The sequence below is a fragment of the Anabrus simplex genome, chromosome 6 (genome assembly GCF_040414725.1).
Source record: "Anabrus simplex isolate iqAnaSimp1 chromosome 6, ASM4041472v1, whole genome shotgun sequence".
NCBI classification, from domain to species: Eukaryota; Metazoa; Arthropoda; class Insecta; order Orthoptera; family Tettigoniidae; genus Anabrus; species Anabrus simplex.
This window is the reverse complement of record NC_090270.1, coordinates 285079056-285103341: the sequence shown is the minus strand read 5'-3', so window position 1 is coordinate 285103341 and position 24286 is coordinate 285079056. Positions and strand designations below refer to the sequence as shown.

At 39.7% G+C, this 24286-nt stretch overlaps 1 protein-coding gene across 3 annotated transcripts in view; it reads right to left on the bottom strand.

Moving 5' to 3' along the window:
* Positions 1 to 24286, bottom strand: part of LOC137496915 (uncharacterized) — a 407120-nt gene that overhangs the window by 29449 nt on the left and 353385 nt on the right. The window contains exons 1-2 of one of the 3 annotated variants that reach the window (XM_068228114.1): positions 15212 to 15406; positions 3528 to 3665 (exon numbers count right to left, since the gene is read on the bottom strand). In XM_068228114.1, coding sequence (XP_068084215.1) covers positions 3528 to 3665; positions 15212 to 15278 — 205 coding nt within the window. In that variant the 5' untranslated portion in view covers positions 15279 to 15406. Of the gene's footprint in view, positions 1 to 3527; positions 3666 to 13020; positions 13142 to 15211; positions 15407 to 24286 lie in introns of those variants that run through there. The other 2 variants (XM_068228116.1, XM_068228115.1) reach the window with 2 other exon arrangements.

The window sequence follows — 24286 nt, the reverse complement described above, 5'->3', positions numbered from 1 at the left end:
GCCAACCCATGCTCCAAAGTTCAGAGCCCCTGGGGCTTGTTTTCATCTCTCAAACAAGAAGGTTATAAGAGATGTAACCCTGGAGCATAGATGAAAGTGTAATAGGCTATCTACATTAGAGCATCAGTAAAGTAGGCCTATTCTGTGTCGAGTGGTGGTGGTAATTATTGTTTAAAGAGGAAGTACAACTGGGCAACCATCCTCTATTTGGTGCTAAGCCATGCTGGCTACCATTATAATTATTTCTATGTAACAGTGTTTGAATAATGTTGCATTGTTTAGTCTATATATAAAATAAGAGTTTTGTTTGTACATTGCTCAGAATTTAAAGAGAATGGTATATCTGTATCATTCGTGTCCATAGTAACAAGGAAATGCATTTTTTATATTTCCTTCATTTCTGTCTGTCTGTATGTATCTATGTATGTATTGAACCCATGACCTTTGTGCCCTAAGAATATTTAATAAGAAGTTTGATTCTTGATAGCATGGAATTGACACGTGGCAAGGGGGTGATTACCTTCGGTCCCACGCTCTGGGATACGTGACGTCAGTCGCACGTGTCAACGGCGGAAGAATCTTAAGTCATTTTTGTGAACTATTTCAAAGCGCGTGTATATGGCGTGCCCAAGCCAAGTCGAAAACATAGTGCCTATCAAATGAGGTCATTTATCCCACAAATCGAACACGTATAAATTTTAAATGTCCATGAACACTACCGCCGGAAATGTAGCGAGTATGTTGTCACCTTCAAAACTCTTGTAATTACAGTTTAGTTAAGTCAGAAAATTTATAGAAATTTTCTTGGCGGCAAAGGGAGATGCCCGAAGAGAGGGGGTAACTGCTATAAATATGGAGGGACACCATGACGAAGTCTCCTTCTCCTGCATTTTGTGTTACGAAGCTGATGAAAGAGGGTTGAGCTGCTCTGTGAAATCAAACAACAAAAGTAGACTAAGTTCAACCGCAGATTTTAGCCATTGTGGCTGGGGTCTTGACTCCATGTGGAGATAGTTTTCTTGAGTGGAAATAATTGTACCAGATAGGACGGTCAAAGTACCGAATAAAATTTTATGTGATAAAGAAAGTAATTCGTGTGCGGAAATAAATACAGTCTACCGTGTGCGCTCAACAAAAACAAGTGAAGGGCATTTCTTTTTTTTTAATGCTTTATTTCCAGGAAACCTGAAGAAATATAATGATCTGTAAAGCCAGAAATGTAAAAATGGCTAAATAAAAATACCAGGGTCGCTGGTGAGTCCATGAAGACCGATGGCGTAACGTAAGGTATGTGACTTACCATCTTACTACCTATCATATCTTGTTTCATGATCTCTAAATGTGTATTTGAATGGGGTATATATGACGCAGTTGGTCCCCTATTAAGTTTTTGTAAATGTTAGAATACGACCAGAAAAGAGTCATTTGTTTTATTTTCCACTTGGATAAATTTTGAAGTCTTGCAAGTGCTGTATGATGTAAAAAGTTATTGAATAGGGTTTCGAAGTGTTATCACGTCCAATGTAGATCGTCATTTCCGTGTGTTATTGACTATATTTTGTGATGTCAAATTAAGATGTTCATTCGACGTAAAATTTTTCTGTCTAAAATTTTGACGTAAATAATATAAGAAATCCATAGTTACCCATTTTCAATCGAGTGGAAGCGCGCTGTCGGGTGAGAGTATAGTGTGATGAATTTGGTCACGGAGTGAAACGTTTTTCTAGGCCCATTTTAAACTGTGTCTGACTGACAATAAAAAGATCTAGTAGAATTTTTCAGTCATTTTCGTGAAAATCCAGTTATAAAAATACGATATCATTTTATGCGAAGTTATTCATTATTAATGCACTGTTCATATTAGATGTCGTGGATTCTAGTAAGGATTTTATTCCAGTTCCTTTGGTCGGTGATAGTCGTGAGTTGGGAAACAGAGGTTAGTTTTTGATCACAAAGTTTATACAAGGAGTAATTTTAATACCACCTATTCAATACAAATTTATTTCACTATAGTGTGGTTAAATACACATGGAAATTATCAGAAATTTGAAGTACATGTTTCGCCCACTATTTATTGGGCATCATCAGCTTCAATCAATCTTAAAACACTCATGGTCTAAGGAGTCATAATAGCTTATGTAAAAAATTTGATGAATATTTACAAGTGTTAATACTGTGGATGTAAATTGTTTACAGTAAAAAATATTAAAACAGAACTTATACTAAAAAAACTTTGAAAAAATAATGTGTTCATCTAAAAGTAAGTCATATATTGTTTTTAAAAAATAGTCCATGTCTGACACTGAAATGGATCTTCTTGATGAGAAGTTTAAGCAATATATATTACACTAGGAAGCAGAATATAAAAAATGAGGCGTCAACAGGATAAGAACAAAACGGTTAAAAGATGCAGTAAAAGTTCATATTTGAGGCCAATATTTAAAATAAGGATGAAAAGATGTAGTTGCATTGAAAGCAGTCTAGTTTATGACGTCTTGGAAAATTGGATTAAAATAGTGGTATGTCGTGAAGTGCTGAAAAACATTGAAGAGTTTGCCGTAAAATGCTGCTAAAATATCGAATAAAAGAAGGTAGGTTGGACGACAAATTCGTGTAACAGAAAATGCCTCTTGTAGACGTGGATGTCTGTAGTAGACAATGTTGTCAATCTGGAATGAAAGAGAAGGCTAACTTGACGACGGGAGATAAGCCAAGAATATATCACTGAAAACGATAAGTAGCCACATTAAAGGATTCATTTTTATAGTTTGAGCAGGCTTATTGGTGAAACGTGAATGTAAATGTTTTTCTCTCATACATTTTTTATGTTTTCCATAAGACTAAGATGTTTGCTTCCTGAGTAACGTCTTTGTTTTGGTTGGCTGACACCTTCATATGATACAAAAATCAGGTAGTACTATGTTACGCTTTTGTGTAATAATGTAATAAAATTCAGGAAGAAGACTCAGTTCGCTGCCAGGGTCCATGTTAAAAATTAGTAGTGCTGAAAGTGTTAATAAGAGTCGAAACTAGTCCCAGTATTAATAAAATATAGTAACATGAAATTAAAGTTATTGAATAGGTGGACCGTCCTCACCATTGGTAGTGATCAACTGTCGATACGGATCCATAATGAAACTTATTACTGCCCATCTCTCTCTCTCTGTGTGTGTGTGTGTGTGTGCGTGCGTGCGTGTGAGAGAGAGAGACACACACGCACACCAGATCACTGTGCATGCATTGCCATCTTCAGTTCAGTATGCGGAACCACTGCAGTGAAACTCGCAGTTTTTAATCACTGTAACAAACTCTGAAATTTCAGAAATGTGGCTGTGATTAACCTCTCCAGGATACTTTAATAATAGCTGTACATGGAAAAAAAAGGAAAATAATACTGTGTGCTCTAAGTTCCAGAGTACAGTATTTACTAGCATCCAAATCTCACTTTTGGTGTTTGGGCCATTTCTGGGAGAAAATAAGTCGGGTCTCCTCTTAAATCAATGACAGTGAAAATGTATAATACTTACTTTTACCACCTTTTTTGAAGAGTTTAGCAGAACATACATTCTTATAACATGCTGTACTAGGTTCAGGTTCCATGTTGAAGGGTACGTTACAACGTGGTTCTTCATCTCCACTGCATACAACACAGTTTATAGCATCGCCTGGAAAAACACAGAGACGTAGTAGTAGTAGTAGTAGTAGTAGTAGTAGTAGTAGTAGTAGTAGTAGTAACAGTAGTAGTAGGTTTTTCTTCTATTTTGCTTAACGTCGCACCGACACAGATATGTCTTATGGCGACGATGGGATCGGAAATGTCTAGGAAGTGGAAGGAAGCGGGAGTGGCCTTAATTAAAGTACAGCCCCGGCATTTGCCTGGTGTGAAAATGGAAAACCATCTTCAGGGTTGCCGACAGTGGGGCTCGAACCCACTATTTCCCGATTACTGGATACTGGCCGCACTTAAGCGAATGCAGCTATCGACCTCAGTAGTAGTAGTAGTAGTAGTAGTAGTAGTAACATAAAAAGCTTAACCTCTTCAGATGGTGGTGGTGGTGATTATTGTTTTAAGAGGCAGTACAACTGGGTAACCTCTATTAACACCAATCAGAGGAAAAAAATGGGAGGTGACCAATACTTCGAAGACCAAAGGTATCGGCCATAGAAAGACCAGCACCATGAAGGGCATGAAAATGAAAGGCCCTGGGATTCGCAAACCTAATACCGTCAGGGTTGGAAAAGAACAAGATATGACGAAGGAAGATTAGATAGGGTAGATGAAGGTGAGGAACCTGGCACAATGATTATACCCAGTACCAGGACTCAGCTAAGGGCCCTGTGGTCACCTAAACAAGCTCACAAATTAAAAGCACCTGGAGCACCTTTTAGTCATCTTTTAGATTAGGCAGGGGATACCATGGATCTTATTCTACTGCCCCAACCCACAGGGGATTTGGCTAGAAGATGGTGAGGGTCGGTGAAATGAGACAATCAGTTAGGTGGTGGTGGTGGTGATTATTAATTTTTTTTCTAGTTGCTTTATGTCGCTCGGACAGAGATAGGTCTTATGGCGACGATGGGACAGGAAAGGCCTAGGAGTCGGAAGGAAGCGGCCGTGGCCTTAAGGTACAACCCTAGCATCTGCCTGGTGTGAAAATGGGAAACCACGGAAAACTATCTTCAGGGCTGCCAACAGTGGGATTCGAACCCACTATCTCCCGGATGCAAGCTCACAGCCGCGTGCCCCTCACCGCACGGCCAACTCACCCGGTGATTATTGTTTTAAGAGGAAGTGAAATTAGGCAACCATCCTCTATATAACACTAATCAGAGAGAAAACATTAAAGAGATCTGACACTTCAAAAAACGAAGGTATCAGTATCAGCTAAAGAAAGACAAGGGCCACGAAGGGCATGAAAATGAAAGACTCTTTTTTTTATAATCTGTTTTACGTCGCACAGACACAGATCTTATGGTGACGAAGGGATAGGAAAGGCCTAGTAGTGGGAAGTAAGTGGCTGTGGCCATAATTAAGGTACAGCCCCAGCATTTGCCTGGTGTGAAAATGGGAAACCATGGAAAACTATATTCACGGCTGCTGTTAGTGGGGTTTGAACTCACTATCTCCCAGATGCAAGTTCACAGCTGCACGCCCAGTAATGATAGACGCCCTAGGCCTCCATACCTAATACCATCGGGGTTGGAAAAGAACAAGAGTTGACCAAGGCACAGGATAGATGAAAGTTAGAAGCTTGGTACAAGTAAGTGAAAGCAATGCCAGGACTCGGCTAAGAGCCCCGTAGTCGCCAACCCATACTCAAAAGTTGAGAGCCCCTGAAGCCAATTTTAGTCGCCTATTATGGCAGGTAGAGTATACCATGGGTGTTACTCTGCAGCCCTCACCTGCAGGGGTTTTACTCTGTCTGCCATCTAGTGGGGACCTAGAGTAAAACGGAACGTCGAAATTGACAAGCAGACAGCCAGATGGCGTCAAATTGAAATGTCTGCACACGGTAGCTGAGGCCATACGATTATTATTATTATTACCTGCAGGGGGTGACACTCAGTTCCTTCATGAACAAACAACTCTTAATTGTACCTTAATTCACCTAACGAATACTTATCAATTGTTATTCACTAAAAATACTGTAGTGAAAATGAAAATCCTCAGCCTGTTTCCAGTCATTCGACCAGGTGAGGAACGGAATGAAGGAAGCTCTCATCTAGTTGCGAGGATAGGAAAAATGCCGGCAGAGAGCACCTGTCGCACTCCTCTGGGGCAATGATTAATGACTGACAGATGAAATGAAATGGTATTGAATATTGTCACTGGAATGAGAGATGACAGGGAAAACTGGAGTATCTGAAGAAAAACCTATCCCATCTCTGCTTTGTCCAGCACAAATCTCACATGGAGTGACCAGGGTTTGAACCGTGGAACCTAGCAGTGAGAGAGTGAGAGTCCAGTGCACTGCTGCCTGAGCCACAGAAGCTCAATAAAAATACTGTAGTATTTAACAAAATTAAAACAAAATTATTAAGATACCTGGTGGACTCGTGCTGCTCCGCACTGAAAACCTACAACCGGTTTTCCAGTCTTTGACCGGGTCAGGGATGGAATGAATGAAGCAGATATAGGCTATTAGTACGATGGGGTCGCCACTCCCAAAGTGATTTATTAATGACTGATAGATGCTACGAAATGAGAATGGAGAGTGTTGCTGGAATGAAAGATGACAGGGAAAACCGGAGTACCCGGAGAAAACCTGTCCCGCCTCCGCTTTGTCCAGCACAAATCTCACATGGAACGACCGGGATTTGAACCACGGTATCCAGCGGTAGGAGGCCGACGCGCTGCCGTCTGAGCCACGGAGGCTCTGCTCTGCACTATTCATTATAACTAGGCCTTTAGCAATCATATTGTTTTGCCTGCCCTTTTAAATGATTTTATGAACATTTAATAAGAAGCACATTATGGTATGCACAGTTTACAGTCAGAATTCATTCATTCTGACATCATCATGCCATCTGTTTGGAAATATCTATTCATATATTCACTTTTTTATCCTGCAGTTCTTGATGTAAAGCTTGGTATTGTGTTGTAGAATGGTATTTTTAATTGCAGTTCTTCTATATAGAATGGTTGTCGTGAGATCATAGGTTCGTCTCGAAGTAGTGGGTTTTTTTTACCAGGCAGAGAACTTTTTTATGATACATGGCTTTCACCCTTTCTAGTGTAGCTAGGTTATCCTTCGATAGGTGTTCCCAGATAACGGTTAAAGCATATGTCATGATGGGGTCTGTTTGTACGTAGACTTTTTTCTCTTAGGGGAATGTAAGTTATTAGGAACGTTCTGCCATCCGTTTAATATATTTAGGAGCTGGGAAAGGTTAGAGAATCAAAGAGTATCTAGTAGAGAATAGTATTATCCCGTGATCAGAGGAAGTGTGTACTCTCTGGCTTGACAGGTAGTAATCAAACATGGCTGCATATAATGACATTACTAACGATTAAAATTGCATATATCAGAATATTAATGAAAGTGTTAGTCGCTCAGCAACCTGCTAAGTACAGAATGTACTGTGGGTAAGAGTAGGCCTTCTCCTGCAATTAATGGAGTGATCATTTAATGATTTGATTTTATGATGACACAAAGTTGGCTGAACTTAAGAGACCTGTCAGTGTCTAATGATTCACTGGTACGTAATTCCGGAGAGAATAAAACAAAAATGAGCAAATGGTCCGGTAGAACGGACGGACGGATTTGGCAAAGCTGCTTTTGGTAAACTCTTAATATATAGATATGAAACTATATTGCATTTAACAAGTAAACCTTCCCTCCTTTGATACCAATTAGTCACACACATACATATTTTCTGAAAGCTTATGTCACAAGTAGAAAAACATGAAATCTTATGGGCAGAAGGACAAGCATTTAAGAGCTATAGGACTCACAAAGTATCAGTTAAGTGTTGGAAACATGACACCAATAGTTTCTAAAATGCTCGTTTCATGTATTTATAGGAACTAATAATATGGTGAGAAGGTGGAAATCTCAATATAAAGGGAGAAACAACTCATTGAAAAGAAACAAACGTTGGGATGTTGAAAATGTGACTTCAAATGAAATCTACAGTATTATGAGAGACCATCAATGTGAGATTCATCAAATAAATAGTGAGACAGGAAAAAAGAGTTCAGAATGGACACATTTTACAAAAGCACACCCTTACACTTTGCACACCCATCATTTGTCGATTAATTATTACGGGATTATGTCTATCAACACACACTTTAATGATACGTTGTGGGTGGTGATGTGATGTTGCTGTAAAGTACTAACATACCTTAAGTTTTTTTTTTTGCTAGGGGCTTTACGTCGCACTGACACAGATAGGTCTTATGGCGACGACGGGATAGGAAAGGCCTAGGAGTTGGATGGAAGCGGCCGTGGCCTTAATTAAGGTACAGCCCCAGCATTTGCCTGGTGTGAAAATGGGAAACCACGGAAAACCATTTTCAGGGCTGCCGATAGTGGGATTCGAACCTACTATCTCCCGGATGCAAGCTCACAGCCGCGCGCCTCTACGCGCACGGCCAACTCGCCCGGTCATACCTGAAGTAGTATGGTAATTATTGTATTTTATTTTGTAATCAGATTGTGAATATAGCTTGCATTGTCATTTATTTGTATTGCACCAAGAAGAGCCTTGGCTCAGGTGCCTATATTGAAATGAAATGAAATGAACATATTGTATGTCTTCTTCTTACAGCGCAGATGCCTTGGTGTCCCAATTTGGAACAAGCAATCGGTCTCCGAACATCCAGGAATCGGAGATGATAAACACATAACTACTCTCCTGGAAAATGATATGGAAATTGTGGAAGAGATCCGGACATTAGGATTTGCTTGAGGAGATGGAGAGGAATGGGATGAGGAAATAGACTTTGGAGATCATATTGTCGATGTGGAACTGCAATGCTTGTTGCAGCAGTCGCTTCCCTCTACTTCGAGTTCGTCATCTGAGTATGTGCCTTCGCCCAAAAAGCGAAAGCATGATGGTCCAGCAAATATGACAGAAGGGAACTGGACTGCTTACAAGCAGCGCGCTGTGAGTGCTGCGCTGTAAAACATGGCACAAATGTTCTGTAAGCTGCGGACCCGCGGTGTAGGTGGTAACGCGTCCGCCTGTCACACGACGGCCCCGGGCTCGATTCCCGGCCGGGACAGGGTTTATTTATTGTAAATTATTAATATTCCTGGCCTGGGGACTGGTGTTTGTGTCGTCCTTAACGTTCCTTTCCTCACACTCAACAATTTACACTTCTGCCATTTACAAAATACACGCTGGTTTCCTCACATATGGTGTAAGTAGGGGAAAAAGATCTTCATAGGTCGACGCCACAACAAATAGCATTTTAAAAAGTTAAAGGAGGAGCGACAAGTTATAAATTCCTGTGAAAATGCTCGTTCATTCCTCCCGTCTGAAGTTCAAACTACGCGCTTGTCATTCAATGTTTGTACGTAAGAATGCTATCTGTAATATCATCCAATAATAAATGTATAAACTGGGGACTAGTTTCTCACGATAATAGTGACAAGTTACAAATTCCTGTGAAAATGCTCGTTCATTTCTCCCGTACCAAGTTCACACTACGCACTTGAAATTCAATCGGAGGTTCTGATACATAATTACGTTTGCACGTAAGAATGCTACCTGTAATACCGCCAAATAACTAAAGTATTAACGGAGGGGCGTAGTTTCTCACATTAATAGCAACAAGTTATAAATTCCTGTGCAAAAGCTCGTTCATTTCTCCCGTACCAAGTTTAAACTACGCACTTGTAATTCAATCGGAGGTTCTCCGGAGGCACCGATTGAAAGCGCCCGGAGCCTCCGCTCCGTAAACAACCGCTCCGTTAACAGCGCTATTTAATAGCACACTCTGTGCCGTGGTTCTGTATAATGGTTCACTGATAATTACAGTTGGATGGTTCTTCTCTTCGCTGGCTGTAGCGTATGTGCGTTTGGTTCTACATTAGGTTCAATTTTCTTTTAAAGTTTAGCTTACCGAGCTCGATAGCTGCAGTCGCTTAAGTGTGGCCAGTATCCAGTAATCGGGAGATAGTGGGTTCGAGCCCCACTGTCGGCAGCCCTGAAGATGGTTTTCCGTGGTTTCCCATTTTCACACCAGGCAAATGCCGGGGCTGTACCTTAATTAAGGCCACGGCCGCTTCCTTCCAATTCCTAGGCCCTTCCTATCCCATCGTCGCCGTAAGACATATCTGTGTCGGTGCGACGTAAAGCAAATAGCAAAAAAAAAAAAAAAAAAAAAGTTTAGCTTCATGTCCCACTTCTGTAGCCTTTTGTGGTCTTCCTGTATGGAATGTGTTCGTTTGTGTCCGGGAAAAACTTGAAATATGGATTTAATGGCATTCGAAAGTAGGGTTTATAGTGCTGTGTTTACACTCATCTGAGTCCTTAAAATGCCGACTGCAAAAAGTGGGATGGACACAGGTTTCCACAGAAATCCCAGATTATTTTATTGACGAGAAATTGCCAAACACCATTTAGTTTTAACTTCTTCGTCTTTCGAAAATCTATGAAATAAAATAGCACATCCTTTCAGATCTTTGGTATACAGCCAGGAACACTACAGTACACCATGTTTTTTAAGAATTATCCGATGTTCGCATTACGTAAATACGGTCATTAATTTCAGTCGCAAAATTATAATCACCCGCACTAGTACAAGAAAACTCAAAGTAAAAAAAATACGTCTTGACATGCTCGTGAATGTTTGAATGAGTATACCTCGCCCACGCAATTTTATGGTTAAGAAGAGCGCACCTAGCGGCAAAACGATGCGTTTTACGTGCCCGGGCGTTACCTACGTAATCAGTACTTATCTCGTAGGCAACGGCCCGTGCGGGAACCAGTTTCACGACCAGCGAGCACGGTTGCCAATCTGGTGATTTTGTCACCAGATCTGGTGTTTTCAGGAAGTCATATGGTGACAAAATTTCAATTTTGCGACATGTCGAAAAAATGGCGTTTTTCTTTAAAATCTAGTGACATGTTTGGTGATTTTACAATAAAATGTCAATTTTAAAAAATAACCACGGTCGTAAGACGTATAACTTAGTAAAATATTATGACATTATTTTATATCATATAACGTCATTATGATATTAACATGTTTACGTAAGCGTCATGCACCAGCGCCATTGTCGCGCGTGAGCAAGAGCGTGCCGCGCGGAATTTTTAGCAGCATTAATGATGTATATCCATGCTTTATTGACCTTATTATTAAGGTGAATAATAGCTCGGTCGACATCATTCGGTACTTGTAACTGGAAAAGTTAGAATAAATCATGCGAGGAGCCCAGCTGCTAGTGCCAATGTCGCTGTGTTTATTAAAGATAGTGCGCTGGACTTTTGAGTTGGGGCTGTTTGGTAGTGTCTACTACTTAATTTATGTTAAAATTTTTAATTACAGAGTTAGTATAGTTGTGGACAAAGTATAAACAGCGATTTAGAGACGAATGGCTTAAGGATGAAAGGTATAAGAAGTGGTTACTAAAAGTAGAAGGAAATGCCACCAAAGGCTTTTTGCAAATACTGTAAAACTCAACAAGGTGCTTGTATTAGGAGATACTGAAAAACATAGGAACACTGCTAAACACATCAAGGCAGCCGAACCCTTTAGTTCTAATAGGCAGAAAACTTTAAATTTTAAACCACTTAATCTTGAGACAAATTTAGTGGAAGGAAGAACGGCACTTTTCATAGCAGAACATTGCTCTGTTCAAGTGATTGACCATTTTCGCGAGTTGTAGAAAGTAAATTTTCCCGATAGCAAAGAGATTAATAATTTGAAGTTGCATCGTACAAAATGCACTGCTATCATACAAAACGTATTAGCTCCCCATTTTGAAAAGTACTTGATAGATGATTTACATGAAAGTGAAAACGGGTATAGTTTGTTGTTGGATGAAACGAATGATATTTCAGTTACCAAGTTACTAGGCATTGTTATAAGATACTATTCATAAAGTAAAAGAAAGATTGTCGTGACATATCTGCAGTTAGTAGAATTGTCAGAATGTAGAGCTGATGGTATAGTTGAGGCTTTGGAGAAATGTCTGTGTAATAAAGGTTTGGATTTGACTACTGTTATGGTAGGCATAAATCATGGTGTTTATGTAAAGTTAAAGGCTAAAATGCCAAATCTACAATTAATCAGATGCGTTTGTCACTCTCTACAATTGACAGTTTCACATGCATCAGGGTGTTTGCCGAGAAACTTAGATTTCCTCATAAGGGAAAGTTACAATTGGTTTTCACAATCATCTCTACGGCAGGTAGTATACAAAGAACTATACGAGACAATAAATGAAACTGATAAATGAAGGCACAATAAATAAAGGCGACTCTCCCTTGAAATTAGTACAGTTAAGCCAAACTCGGTGGCTGCCCATCGAAAGTACAGTGACAAGAATAATGCAACAGTGGACCGAGTTAAAACTCACTTTGAAATCCTTTGTCTTAAAGATAACTTCTTTTTTTGCTAGTTGCTTTACGTCGCACCGACACAGATAGGCCTTACGGCGACGATGGGACAGGAAAGGCCGAGGAATGGGAAGGAAGCGGCCGTGGCCTTAATTAAGGTACAGACCCAGAGTTAAAGATCGCTGTTATACAGCGATATTTTATATTCAATGTATCGCGACCCTCAGAATTATTTGTACTTGTCTTTTCTGAAGCCAATTTTGGGTGAAGTGCAGACCGTAAATAAGAAGTTCGAAAGTCGAAACCAAGATCCTCCAAAATTATTAGGTGACCTAATCCTTCTCCTTAAGTCATTATGCACCAAGGTTTTACTACCCAGTGTAAAAGTAGATGTCCCGAAAATAGAAATTAATAATCATCTGGACCCAAACCCCTACCCAGGTTATGATTTAGCAACTAAAGTATCATCGTCCTCCCTTTCTGAAGACCAACAGAAACAACTACGCGATAGATGCATCTAATTTATTGTTGAACTTATCCAACAACTGAGGCAAAGATTACCTGAAAATATAGGGATCCTTGAAAAAAAGCCTCCCTTTTCACCTAAAAATCGTTTAAGGCCTTTTCAGTTGCAAATTATTGATATAGCACAACTCTTTTATGCTTACAATAATGTTATTGTGGCAGTAGAAAACCAGTGGAGAAATCTGCATCATATCCAGTGGACTGAAGTTAAGGACACTGTGAATTTTTGGGCAGAAGTTGATTTTTACAGTGATTCAACTGGAGAAAACACTTTCAGCGAACTTGCAAATTTAGCTATAACGTCTCTCGTACCGGTACTTCCTCATTCTAATGCGGGGTACGATGCGCATTGGTATCACCCAAATATCACTGTAAAATTTGTCATAAATGGAACATAATAATTGCTTTTACACATATCAAGTGAAAAATCCCTGGCAAATTAAGAAATACCGTCGTTATTTGAGAAATATGAAAACATACTTAAGGCTTGAAGACAGGACTGGTTTATGACGTACTGCGCTGCTGGTGCCGTCTTTTGTTACTTTCTTCAGGTCCATGGCTAGCACCGTGGAATGGAGTGCTATGTCTGTAGATTCTCATTATCTTTGTCCATATGACTAGAGCGGCCACTTCAAACAGCAAAATGGAGGTCAACAGAAAAAATAGCATGATCCCTGGACCTATAAATATTTTTATTTCTGTTCGAACGCAAGTAGCTCGATCCCTGGACCAATAAACCACTAGTCCACTGAATTTTTCTTATGTACATTGCCCATACCACTTTGTCGCCTATTAAATATTGCATATCGCGATACAATTCATGAAATGATGATGAATGAAATGAAAGCAAAGAACTTCAGTGAACACAGATACCACACACGAAATCGTTGAAAGTGTAAGACAAAAGACATACGTGTGTCACTGTGAGCGCAACACCAAATGTAGGCCTACTTGTAAAGTGTATACATAATATTCTCCAAACATCAAATATTTCTTAATTTGCCAGGGATTTTTCTGCGGATGTAGAACGAGTGTTCAGCCAAGTCAATATGACTAAAAATAAACTGAGAAATACAATGACAATTCAAACTCTCCATTCCGTCATGTGTGAAAATTAGGATTGAATACGGCAGGGAACTGCTGTTATACATACGATCTACCGAAAGAAGTACTGCAGAAAATAGGCACATTAGAGTCATACAACTATCCCGGCCAAGTACCCTCAACTTCTAAAGATCAGCCATAAATAAACAAATATAGTACAGTTTTTTTTTTAAATTTGCGTACCTATAGAGTTTGCAATTAAATAGACTTATGTTAGGATTACGATAATTGATAAAACGCAGTGAACATTTCATTATTCTAACAGTGCTAGTGTTTTATTGTGACTTGTATTCAATTGATCATATGGCTATAATATAGGCTAGACCTATCTTCGCAAGAGAACACCAGAGGCAGTACAGCACAATTGAAATGAGGTAAGTGTTAATTTAATGCCTTCTCTTACTAAATCTGGATAATTTATAGAGTTTTCAAATCCAGATCTGGTGATTTTCAAATCCATGTCTATTGATAATGAGTATCTAGGAGTTGGCAACCGTGCCAGCGAGCCCTATATTTCCCAGCCTAGTATAATAACGTAAGCAACGCTATGAACTGAGACATATAGACACCCGTTTCGCAGTTTACACGGATTCTACCATAGGCTTTACAAAACTGAAGCGTTCCATTCGCCCATACCTGAATGCATTCGAATACCTTGCGAAAAGGGTACCGGTACCATGCTCTCGTGTGTAGGCCTACTAAAAGGTTATCGAAACTGAACGAATTTCGTCAAGAGTAATTTACTGTCCAATCCACATTATTTTCCCTCGCCATATTACACTACGCAGTACCGTACTGCCGTATGAAAACACACTGTCCACCTAGGGTTGGCATCGTAAAAGGTATCCAGACATAAAACTGTAATAAGTAACATCAATAACCGACCCCAATAAGTTGGAAAAAAGAAAGAAAAGAAAACGTACTTCAAGATGTTATAGTCATAACTTCCACATCTTATCAAATGAAGGGGGGAAATCTTTAACAGTACCAATAATCGAACATAGGACTTTTTTTGGGACGTGGTCTCTTTACTAGTTAAGGCATGGAGGTTTATTCTGTCCCAATTAAAATGTAAAAAGTTTAATCAATGAAAGAGAAATAAATTTCCACAAAATTTTGCATGAAGTAGTAGTATGGATGAACACCGTTAACACGAGGAGTAATATGCCTAACATCTTCTCCATAATCTTATTAGATTATAGTATCTTTTACCGTAAATAGTAAACTTAGAAAACAATAATCACTATACGTCAAGTGGTGGCGAATTTAAAATATTAACTAGTAGAAATAGAAATTCAATTCAGTAAGTACAAAACTGTGCTGCAGTTGGAAGCAACAGTGTGTTGAAAAATGCGTTCAAAGTTAAATCAAGGACAAATGTACAAGTGCTAATTAGCGATAAATTGTAACTCATTGTCTGAATAAATGTTGGAATACTTCAAACAAATATGTAAGAAATATTTAAATTGAGGATAGGGACAATTCATTTCTACACATAAGTTTATCGCAACAATTTCTCGTCAATACTACACTAATGAAAAGCTAGAAGTGCTAAGATTGCTCTTACCGGCACTCGTATGGATGAACACCGTTAACACGAGGAGTAGGCCTAATATGCCTAACATCTTCTCCATAATCTTATTAGATTATAGTATCTTTTACCGTAAATAGTAAAACACGTAAGCTAAAATTAGTTATAGTAGAATATTTCTCTCGCTCCGCACGTTAAGAAAGTTAAGAATGCATTAAAAAACATTTAACTATCATCCAATGTACATTACTGTTTCAGCAGGCCTAGATTACTGTCTCTGAGCAAAGCCTACTAGATACTAGAAGGCCTGGACAGAAAGCCAATTTCTTGCATTAAATTTTCTCTTTTCCACCGCTAGGTTCGCGTTTATGTTCTGTTGTTTGGCGTGAATTCTATGATGATGTGTGTTACTGCAACATGCTTTATGAGAAGAAAAAATATATTAAACTTTATTTTATACGGTAAGGTCTTATCTAACGTGAAATATGAAGAGTTTTGTCGTTTTTTAATTTATTTGGTCTCACGATTTGCAATATATGGATGGTTGCTGAGATGCATTTACAGTAACATTTGTTTAGTTATGTCCTTCCAAATTATCGTCAAGGTGATGGTGGTGATTATTGTTTTAAGAAGAAGTACAACTAGGCAACCATCCTCTATATAACACTAATCAGAGAGAAAAACTGGAAGGGGTCCGACAGTTCGAAAAATGAAAGTATGGGCCAAAGGAAGACAAGGGCCACGAAGGGCGTGAAAATAAAAGACTGCCTAGCCCTCGGAAACCTAATAGCGTAGGGGTCGGCAAAGAACTAGAGTTGACCAAGGAAGGTCGGATAGGATAGATGAAAGTCAGGAGCCTGGCACAAGTAAGTGGAAGAAATGCCAGGACTCAGTTAAGGGCCCCGTGGTTGTCAACACACGTTCAAAATTTCAGAGCCCCTGGAGCCAATTACCGTAAGTTTCTCTTTCCATTCTGTAGGTTAAGATGGTTTATTGCCGGGCTGAGTGAGTCAGACGGTTGAGGCGCTGGCCTTCCGACCCCAACTTGGCAGGTTGGATCCTGGCTCAATCCGGTGGTATTTGAAGGTGCTCAAATACGTCAACCTCCTGCCGGTAAATTTACTGGCACGTAAAAGAACTCCTGTGGGACAAAATTCCGGCACCTCGGCGTCTCCGAAAACCGAAAAAGTAGTTAGTGGGACGTAAAGCCAAGAACATTATTTATTATTAACATTATTATGATGGTTAATTTTGCGTGCCTAACTGCACAGCTGACACAGCGAAGAAATATACACAAATATAAATTTGCATCTTTTTCCTAAAGATCCGAGTTTACGGGAGAAATGGAGGCCTGCTATTTCTGAACAGGGCAGCAGAAAAGTATCACTTCCGGCTCCTAATGATAACTCCAGAACATGTAACTTGCACTTTGTCGAATCAGATTACACTGTAAGTACTGTGAGGGGAATTCTGCCTCCCCGACAAAGTACCGATGCAAATTCTTCTTATTAAAAATGTATGAATATTTACAACGCGGCCGTTAGGATATCTAGGAAAATGTAAACTTGTCCGAAAGCTAAAATTCCTTACCGCTCCAAAGTTTAAAGGGACGTTTCAGTGCCGCGACTGTGATCAAGCACACATCACATACGTTATACTTACATTTTTCAGGCCTGTTCTTGATAATAATGCAAAGAAAGTGACTAATGACCGTGATTTATTAAACAAATTCAAGAGCAAGCCTCAGGCAGAAAAGTGTTGAAATTATAGAATTAGGGAAAAATCGGGTCAGTACTTCTATTTAGGCCTATTTCCCTATTTTTTATTCCTTTGTGATAAATAGTGCAAAATGAAAGAACTCTATGAAGTGTAGTGTGTTCTAAGTTGTTTTGTATATTTATATCTCATTCACACCGGACATAATGATAATAAAAATGTATTATTTCGCGTTATTGTATGAATCTTCAATATAAAGATATAGACAGAACATGAGAACAACAGAACATAAACGCGATCCAAGCGGCCATTGCCTGAACTACATCGTTCGCCCAGAAATGTGTCAGCTTGTCCAGGCCTTCTATTATAGCGTAGGCAACGCTCTGAGCTACCGCCGTCTCAATCTCTATATACCGATACTGCCTGTTCTGTGCCGCCAGAATTGCGTTTATAGCGACATTGCAGATGGCAGCACTTACCGCACCCACAGCACATGTTAGTTAAATGAGAGATGGTCCGTAACGCCAATATAAAATGAAAAATAATCCTTAACATGTTACTAATTGAGAAGAAAATGCACATACAGAAACTAACATTTGACATTTGAACTTGGCTTAAGATATAGAAGCGTAAAATATATAAAATCTTACCAGTTACAGTAGATATATTAGTATCATCCCACTGTTCAAGTACAAACATTTCAGAATTTTCTCGACACGGAGCACCTTTTCAGTCCTTTTATTATTGTTATTGTTATTTACCATCAGTGGACGCAAATAAAATTTCTATCACTCGCTGATCCTTTGTTCATGACCAGATTTCAGGATACGTTTTATGGTACATACTAGCTGATATACCCGTGCTTCGCTACGGGATTCTCAGAAAGACTGACTTGGTGGTTTTCCTAACTGAATTCAACATAGGTCATTACAAAAACGTCAGTAGGAATGTAGCGATTGAAAGCAATGTTATCATATAAAATACTCGATGAAATGAAAAACCGCACACTTTCTCACTTTCAACGAACAGTACTGCGCTGCCGATCCAACAGTCCAAAGTTCCAGAGCTGGAATAACCAGGTCGCAGACTGCCATGAACACTCCTCTGTCATTATTCCGTTAAATATGCACACTACTCATTCCAATCAGTGCCTCAGAGTAGGCACTGAATAGCTCGAATATTATGATGAACCAGTGCGTTACGTACCAGTAATATCAGAAAATGTATGAACCAGAAGAATGGCATGCTAAAGAAGAAAGTTATCCAACTCCCCAGCTACTTACCCCGCCAATACACAGGCAGGCTGTTACAGTCGGCACGACCAGGCGAGTTGGCCGTGTGGTTAGGGGCGCGCAGCTGTGAGCTTGCATCCGGGAGATAGTGGATTCGAACCCCACTGCCGGCATCCCTGAAGATGGTATTCCGTGGTTTCCCATTTTCACACCAGTCACACCAGAATGTACTTTAATTAAAGCCAAGGCCGCTTCCTTCACACCCCTATTTATTTCCTACCCCATCGTTGCCACAAACCTACCTGTGTCGGTGCGACGTCAAGCAAATTAAAAAACCTCGTTGCGCTGCAGTAATCCTATCTATCGGGGATGAGTGGAAGCAGAAGACAATAAGCGCATCACAACAAACAATGGTCAATGTAATGTTATTTTTGATAGTTTCTTTTTTTTTTTTTTTTGCTAGGGGCTTTACGTCGCACCGACACAGATAGGTCTTATGGCGACGATGGGATAGGAAAGGCCTAGGAGTTGGAAGGAAGCGGCCGTGGCCTTAATTAAGGTACAGCCCCAGCATTTGCCTAGTGTGAAAATGGGAAACCACGGAAAACCATTTTCAGGGCTGCCGATAGTGGGATTCGAACCTACTATCTCCCGGATGCAAGCTCACAGCGCGCCTCTACGCGCACGGCCAACTCGCCCGGTACTCTGTGATATTAGAGCGTCATACACAATTATTTATATTGTAGACTGTAGTTCCTTATTCTCATACTTTACATACCGATTTTCACTAAATTCTGTTTACCCATTTTCTCGTGACTCGGCGCTGATATGGACTTAGTAACAAAAATCCAAATTCATGAATATCTCTGTGATTATATGCGGTACGGTAACAATGTATAAGACATAAGTGATCGGTAATTTAATAACTTCTTACATAACTACTACAACTTACGACATAACTAAAGATATGTTAGTTATGTAGTATTTATCGATACAACCACTAATAACAAATAACTTATTTGAGAATTACATTTCAGGCCTTCCCCTAAACTACCATTTCACTCAGCGTGAATGAAATAATTTGTAGCATAGATTGCAGTGGTTCATCACCTGACTTTACATACCGATTTACATTAAATTCTCTTCAGCCGTTTTATCGTGATGCGTGTACATACATACAGACAGACAGAAATTACGGAAAAGTAAAAAATGCATTTCCTTGTTACTGTGGACATGACAGATATAGAAATACCATTCATTTCAAATTCTGAGCCATGTACAGGCAAAACAATTATTTTATGTATAGATTAAATTTCAGGCCTTCCCCTAAAGTGCCATTTCACTCAGTGTGAATAACATGATTGATGGCCTAGATTATAGCGACTTATTCCTCGACTTTGCATACCAATTTTGGTTAAGATACGACCACTAATATAATAAATATTTGAAAATTAAATTTTAGGCCTTCCCCTAAACTACCATTTTTCTCAGCGTGTATAGCCTATATTGTAGCGACTTATTTCCCATCTCTGTCTACCGATTTTCATTAAGACACGACCACTAATAACATAAATATTTGAGATTCAAATTTCAGGCCTTCCCCTAAACTACCATTTCACTCAGCGTGATTAAAATAATTTATAGCCTAGATTGTAGCGGTTCATCACCCGACTTTACATTCCGATTTTCATTAAATTCTCTTCATCCGTTTTCTCGTGATGCGTGTACAGACAGACAGACAGACAGACAGACAGACAGACAGACAGACAGACAGACAGACAGACAGAAATTACCGAATAGTAAAAAATGCATTTTCTTGTTACTGTGGACATGACCGATACAGAAATACCATTCTTTTCAAATTCTGAGCAATGTACAGACAAAACTCATTTTATATATAAAGATTGCAGCCCGTGCGCCAGACATGTCATTACATCCACCACCCAATCTCACTGCGCTAAGAGTTTCTACTGCGTCTCCAGAATATCATCTAGTGAGACCATATATTAACCCATTTTGTAACAGATAAGACACACATTCCACTATAGATTTCACAGTTAGCGAGACAGCATCTGCCGTCTCATTAGTCATACACTTCAGTTTTCTACGTTTTGATTCGAACTGAACTATTTCATCGTACTCATTGAAATCATCATTCAACCATTGTAAATATTTTATCTGCCGGTGAATAGAAATGCACACAACCCGGATTGTTTTGCGAATGTGCTAAGTTCTGGCAATGGCGTAGTGGAATGTGAAAAAGTTGTTAAGCGATTCCATGAAGCGCACCGTCGATTCCGCGTATGAAAAGTCTAAAACATGTGTTTATAAACGAGCATGGTTTTCTTTCATGAAGCGAATAGCAACAGCGACTGTTGGGGAAATATTTATACAGCAGAACAGTAATCTTTACCAAATTCCTCTGTTTATTCATAATACCGAACAGGCTTCGATGTCAAGTCTCTCTGCAGGTGATAAACTTCTCTCACATATTTGGAGGTGATGATGCCATTGCTGTCATTTCACTGTCTAGGAAATGGGACTTCACATTTGTCAAATGGTAATAGTGAAATCTGAAAAGAAGTTTATGACTAGGATAACATGGATGAGTCACACAGGAAGTAGGTATCAGGAATAGAGAACTTCTTTTGAAAGTCCGTTTAGAACAAAACACAACAGTTTATTCGCGAGAGCAAGAGATTTTTAAATATCAATGCCGCATACACCTTTAACATTGACCACGCAAACAAACTTGTCACTGGTTGGGTCGTAGAGGAGCCGTACCTAATTAGGCATTGAATCGGCAATCTCTGTTGGTCTAAGTGTTTAACATTAAGTTCTAAGTATTTTCTTCAGTAACTGGGAAATCCCGACAAACGATATCAAGATTTTCCATTTAGGCTACCTGTCCAGAGTACTTTGTGACGGAGCTGACACTAGACCAGGAGTTCTGCCATATTCGTAACCGTTTGGGATACTATTCCCCACACAACATAGTACCGTGCGATTTATTCTGACCACGCGGATTTTGTCTTGCGAAAATTATGGGTTTGACTTTAAAGATAAACGATCTTTTGTTAATTATATTTAGCTGCTTCCTTTACTTTATTCAGACGATCAATTTCTGAGTTGTCTCAGGATTTCCTCTGTAGTCTTTTAACTTCATTATGGTTAGTCATCAGCTGTTATCTCAGACTCAGAATTCTCGATTGGAGCCTCTAATGTCTGATTTTCTGATAACTGCTGTCATTCTTACTCGTTGGAATAATGACTTGGATTGAGACATCGTTGTTCAGATGAATTTCGTACTCGTCATCCAATGTATTTCCTGCGGCTGAAGAGCTTTTTTCATCATAGATTTCTTCCTAAGAATTATCTTGTTGCTGTCTAGTCTCTCGTGGAGCTACTTTTCTGGCTAGGAGGTAATGGAGATAATTCGAAGACGCTCTCTGGCTTCAATATATTTTTCTTTTAGTTTTATCTTGTATCTCATCTCTAAAATAATTCAGGCTACAAACACGAGAATAATCGGATAGAATCCATTGACTACTCTTGGTTGATCCTTGCCTTGATAGCGTTAAGCCAGTTTTCCCAAAGTTCTTTATTGTGGGGATTTCAGGAATCCTCATACCTGCAGAATTTGGATTTGTTGCTATGATATCCAAAGGGGAACACAACAATTCATTATTTTACGACCAGAGACACACACATAAATGATCGATGCAAACGCACTGGAACACAACAAAGTGGGTACGGAGATAAGTTGGGTGCGTTAACTGGCACCCCTAGTGGAGGTTTGTAACACTAAGAGCTCACGCTGAGGCTGAGAAGCATGTTAACCTCATAGCATACAGCAAGCAGTATGTAGCCTTGAGACGGCGGTGCTCTGAGCAAATTTCGACCTCACTTATTTAATTGCACCGAGAAGTTATATTTTACATTTAGGAACCATACTTATGGACCTAAAAACACTGTTCCTAGATGGTAAGTAAAATGCGTATCAACGAATACGCACTCGAGATTCCTGTACGAGTTCTCTAAATAGCCACTGTATTGTATATTGAGGAGCTGAATCCGTCAACCACTTTTATTCACAAGGCAGAGTGATAAACTTCTCGAAGAAAGGAATATGAACGGGATATAGGGCCTACAAGTTACGACTAAAATTTTAAGCCACATCTGATAGAGCGAAATGGACTAAAGCATGTGATCACAAAAATAACAGTCTGCGGATTCCATCATAAATTATTATGTGCGACACAGTGATTTCACGAAGCGAATGGCAACTGTGTGTACATTTTGAGAAGTAGGCATCTCTCTGAGGAGAGTAACAAATGCCTAAAAAACCTGCACATTCAGTTACAGAAATGGTCGTATGGATTCCACAAAAATAAGACAATTAGTGAGAGATCAGGACTTCCAAAAACGGTGTCAGCTTTCTCAAAAGGGAAAAGGTGTTATTTAAAGAACCTTTCACCGAACAGTTGGATAACACACCATGATGGTCTTGTCTTGCAGTAACCATCGTGATGCTCTAAATAACAATGTATTGTAGCCGAACGGCCAAAGAAAGATAATAACATCTTTGTTTGTCCCGTTTCTCTACGGGGTCGGGTATGAGGAGAGATGAATCTGTCGTGGCGGGTTTTTATGACCGGATGCCCTTCCTGGCATCAACCGCATCAGAAGAGTTAATGAGATGAAATGAATGACGTGATACATATATGATAGTAGGGAGAGCCTACTCCTGTCGAATAGCACCAAGAGGTCTGCTCAAGGCTTAACGTCTCCATGCGACGGAAGAATCACCATCAACAGCGTCATATGCCCTCAATCCCTATGAGCACTGCGGAGAGGTTTGGAATTTAATCCATGCTTTTGGCATGCAATCTTATGATTAGAAATTGTATACCACCAACTCTCCTACACAGCCGGCCAACATACGGATGGTGAATTCTTTTTTTTTTTTTCCACCAAAGGGACTCGAACCAGCTAACCACGGTGTTGGACCGTTTAGAGTTCAGCATTTTAACGATCATGGCCACCAAGAGGGCTTAAAGAAAGATAATAACATCTGCAGAACACTTATTACATCTTACTATAATGTGTTAATGACGTTGTTCTTTTTGTGCCTCCACTGCGAACCATGTGACCTTGCCGCGGTGGGGAGGCTTGCGTGTCCCAATGAAGCAGATAGCTGAGCCGCAGGTGCAACCATATCGGATGGGTATCTGTTGAGAGACCAGACTAAGGAATGGTTCATCGAAAGGGGGGTAGCAGCCTTTCGGAAGTTGCAAGGGTGGCAGTCTAGATGGTTGACTGATATGACCTTGTAATAATACTCAACATGGCTTAGCTGTGTTGATACTGCTACACGGCTAGAAGCAACCGGAAACTACAGCCGTAACTAACTCCCAAGGACATGCAGCTCTCTCTGTATGAATGATGTATTGATGATGGCTTCCTCCCGGGTAAAATATTCCGGAGGTAAACTAGTCCCCCCTTCGGATCTCCGTGTGGGGACTACACGAGAGGGGGCGATCATCAGGAAGATGGATACTGACATTCTGCTAGTCGGAGCGTGGAATGTTACAAGTTTGAATCGTTGTGGTAGATTAGAGAATCAGAAAAGGGAGATGGATAGACTAAAGTTAGATGTAGTTAGTATAAGTGAAGTACGTTGGCAGGAAGAACAGGATTTTTGGTCAGGTGACTACCGAATTATCAACTCAAAATCAAACAGGGGAAATGCAGGAGTTGGTTTAATAATGAATAAGAAAATAGGACAGCAGGTAAGCTACTACGACCAGCATAGTGAAAGAATTATTGTCGTCAGGATAGACACCAAACCAACGCCCACCACAATAGTGCAGGTCTATATGCCTACTAGCTCAGCGGATGATGAGGAAGTCGAAAGAATATATGAAGAGATTGAAGATTTAATACAATATGTAAAAAGTGACGAGAATCTAATTGTGATGGGAGACTGGAATGCAGTCGTAGGCCAAAGAAGAGAAGGTAATACAGTAGGAGAATTCGGATTGGGAAAAAGGAACGAAAGAGGAAGTCGGCTGGTTGAATTCTGCACTTATCATAATTTAGTCCTTGCCAATACTTGGTCCAAACACCACAAACGACGGTTGTATACATGGACGAGACCTGG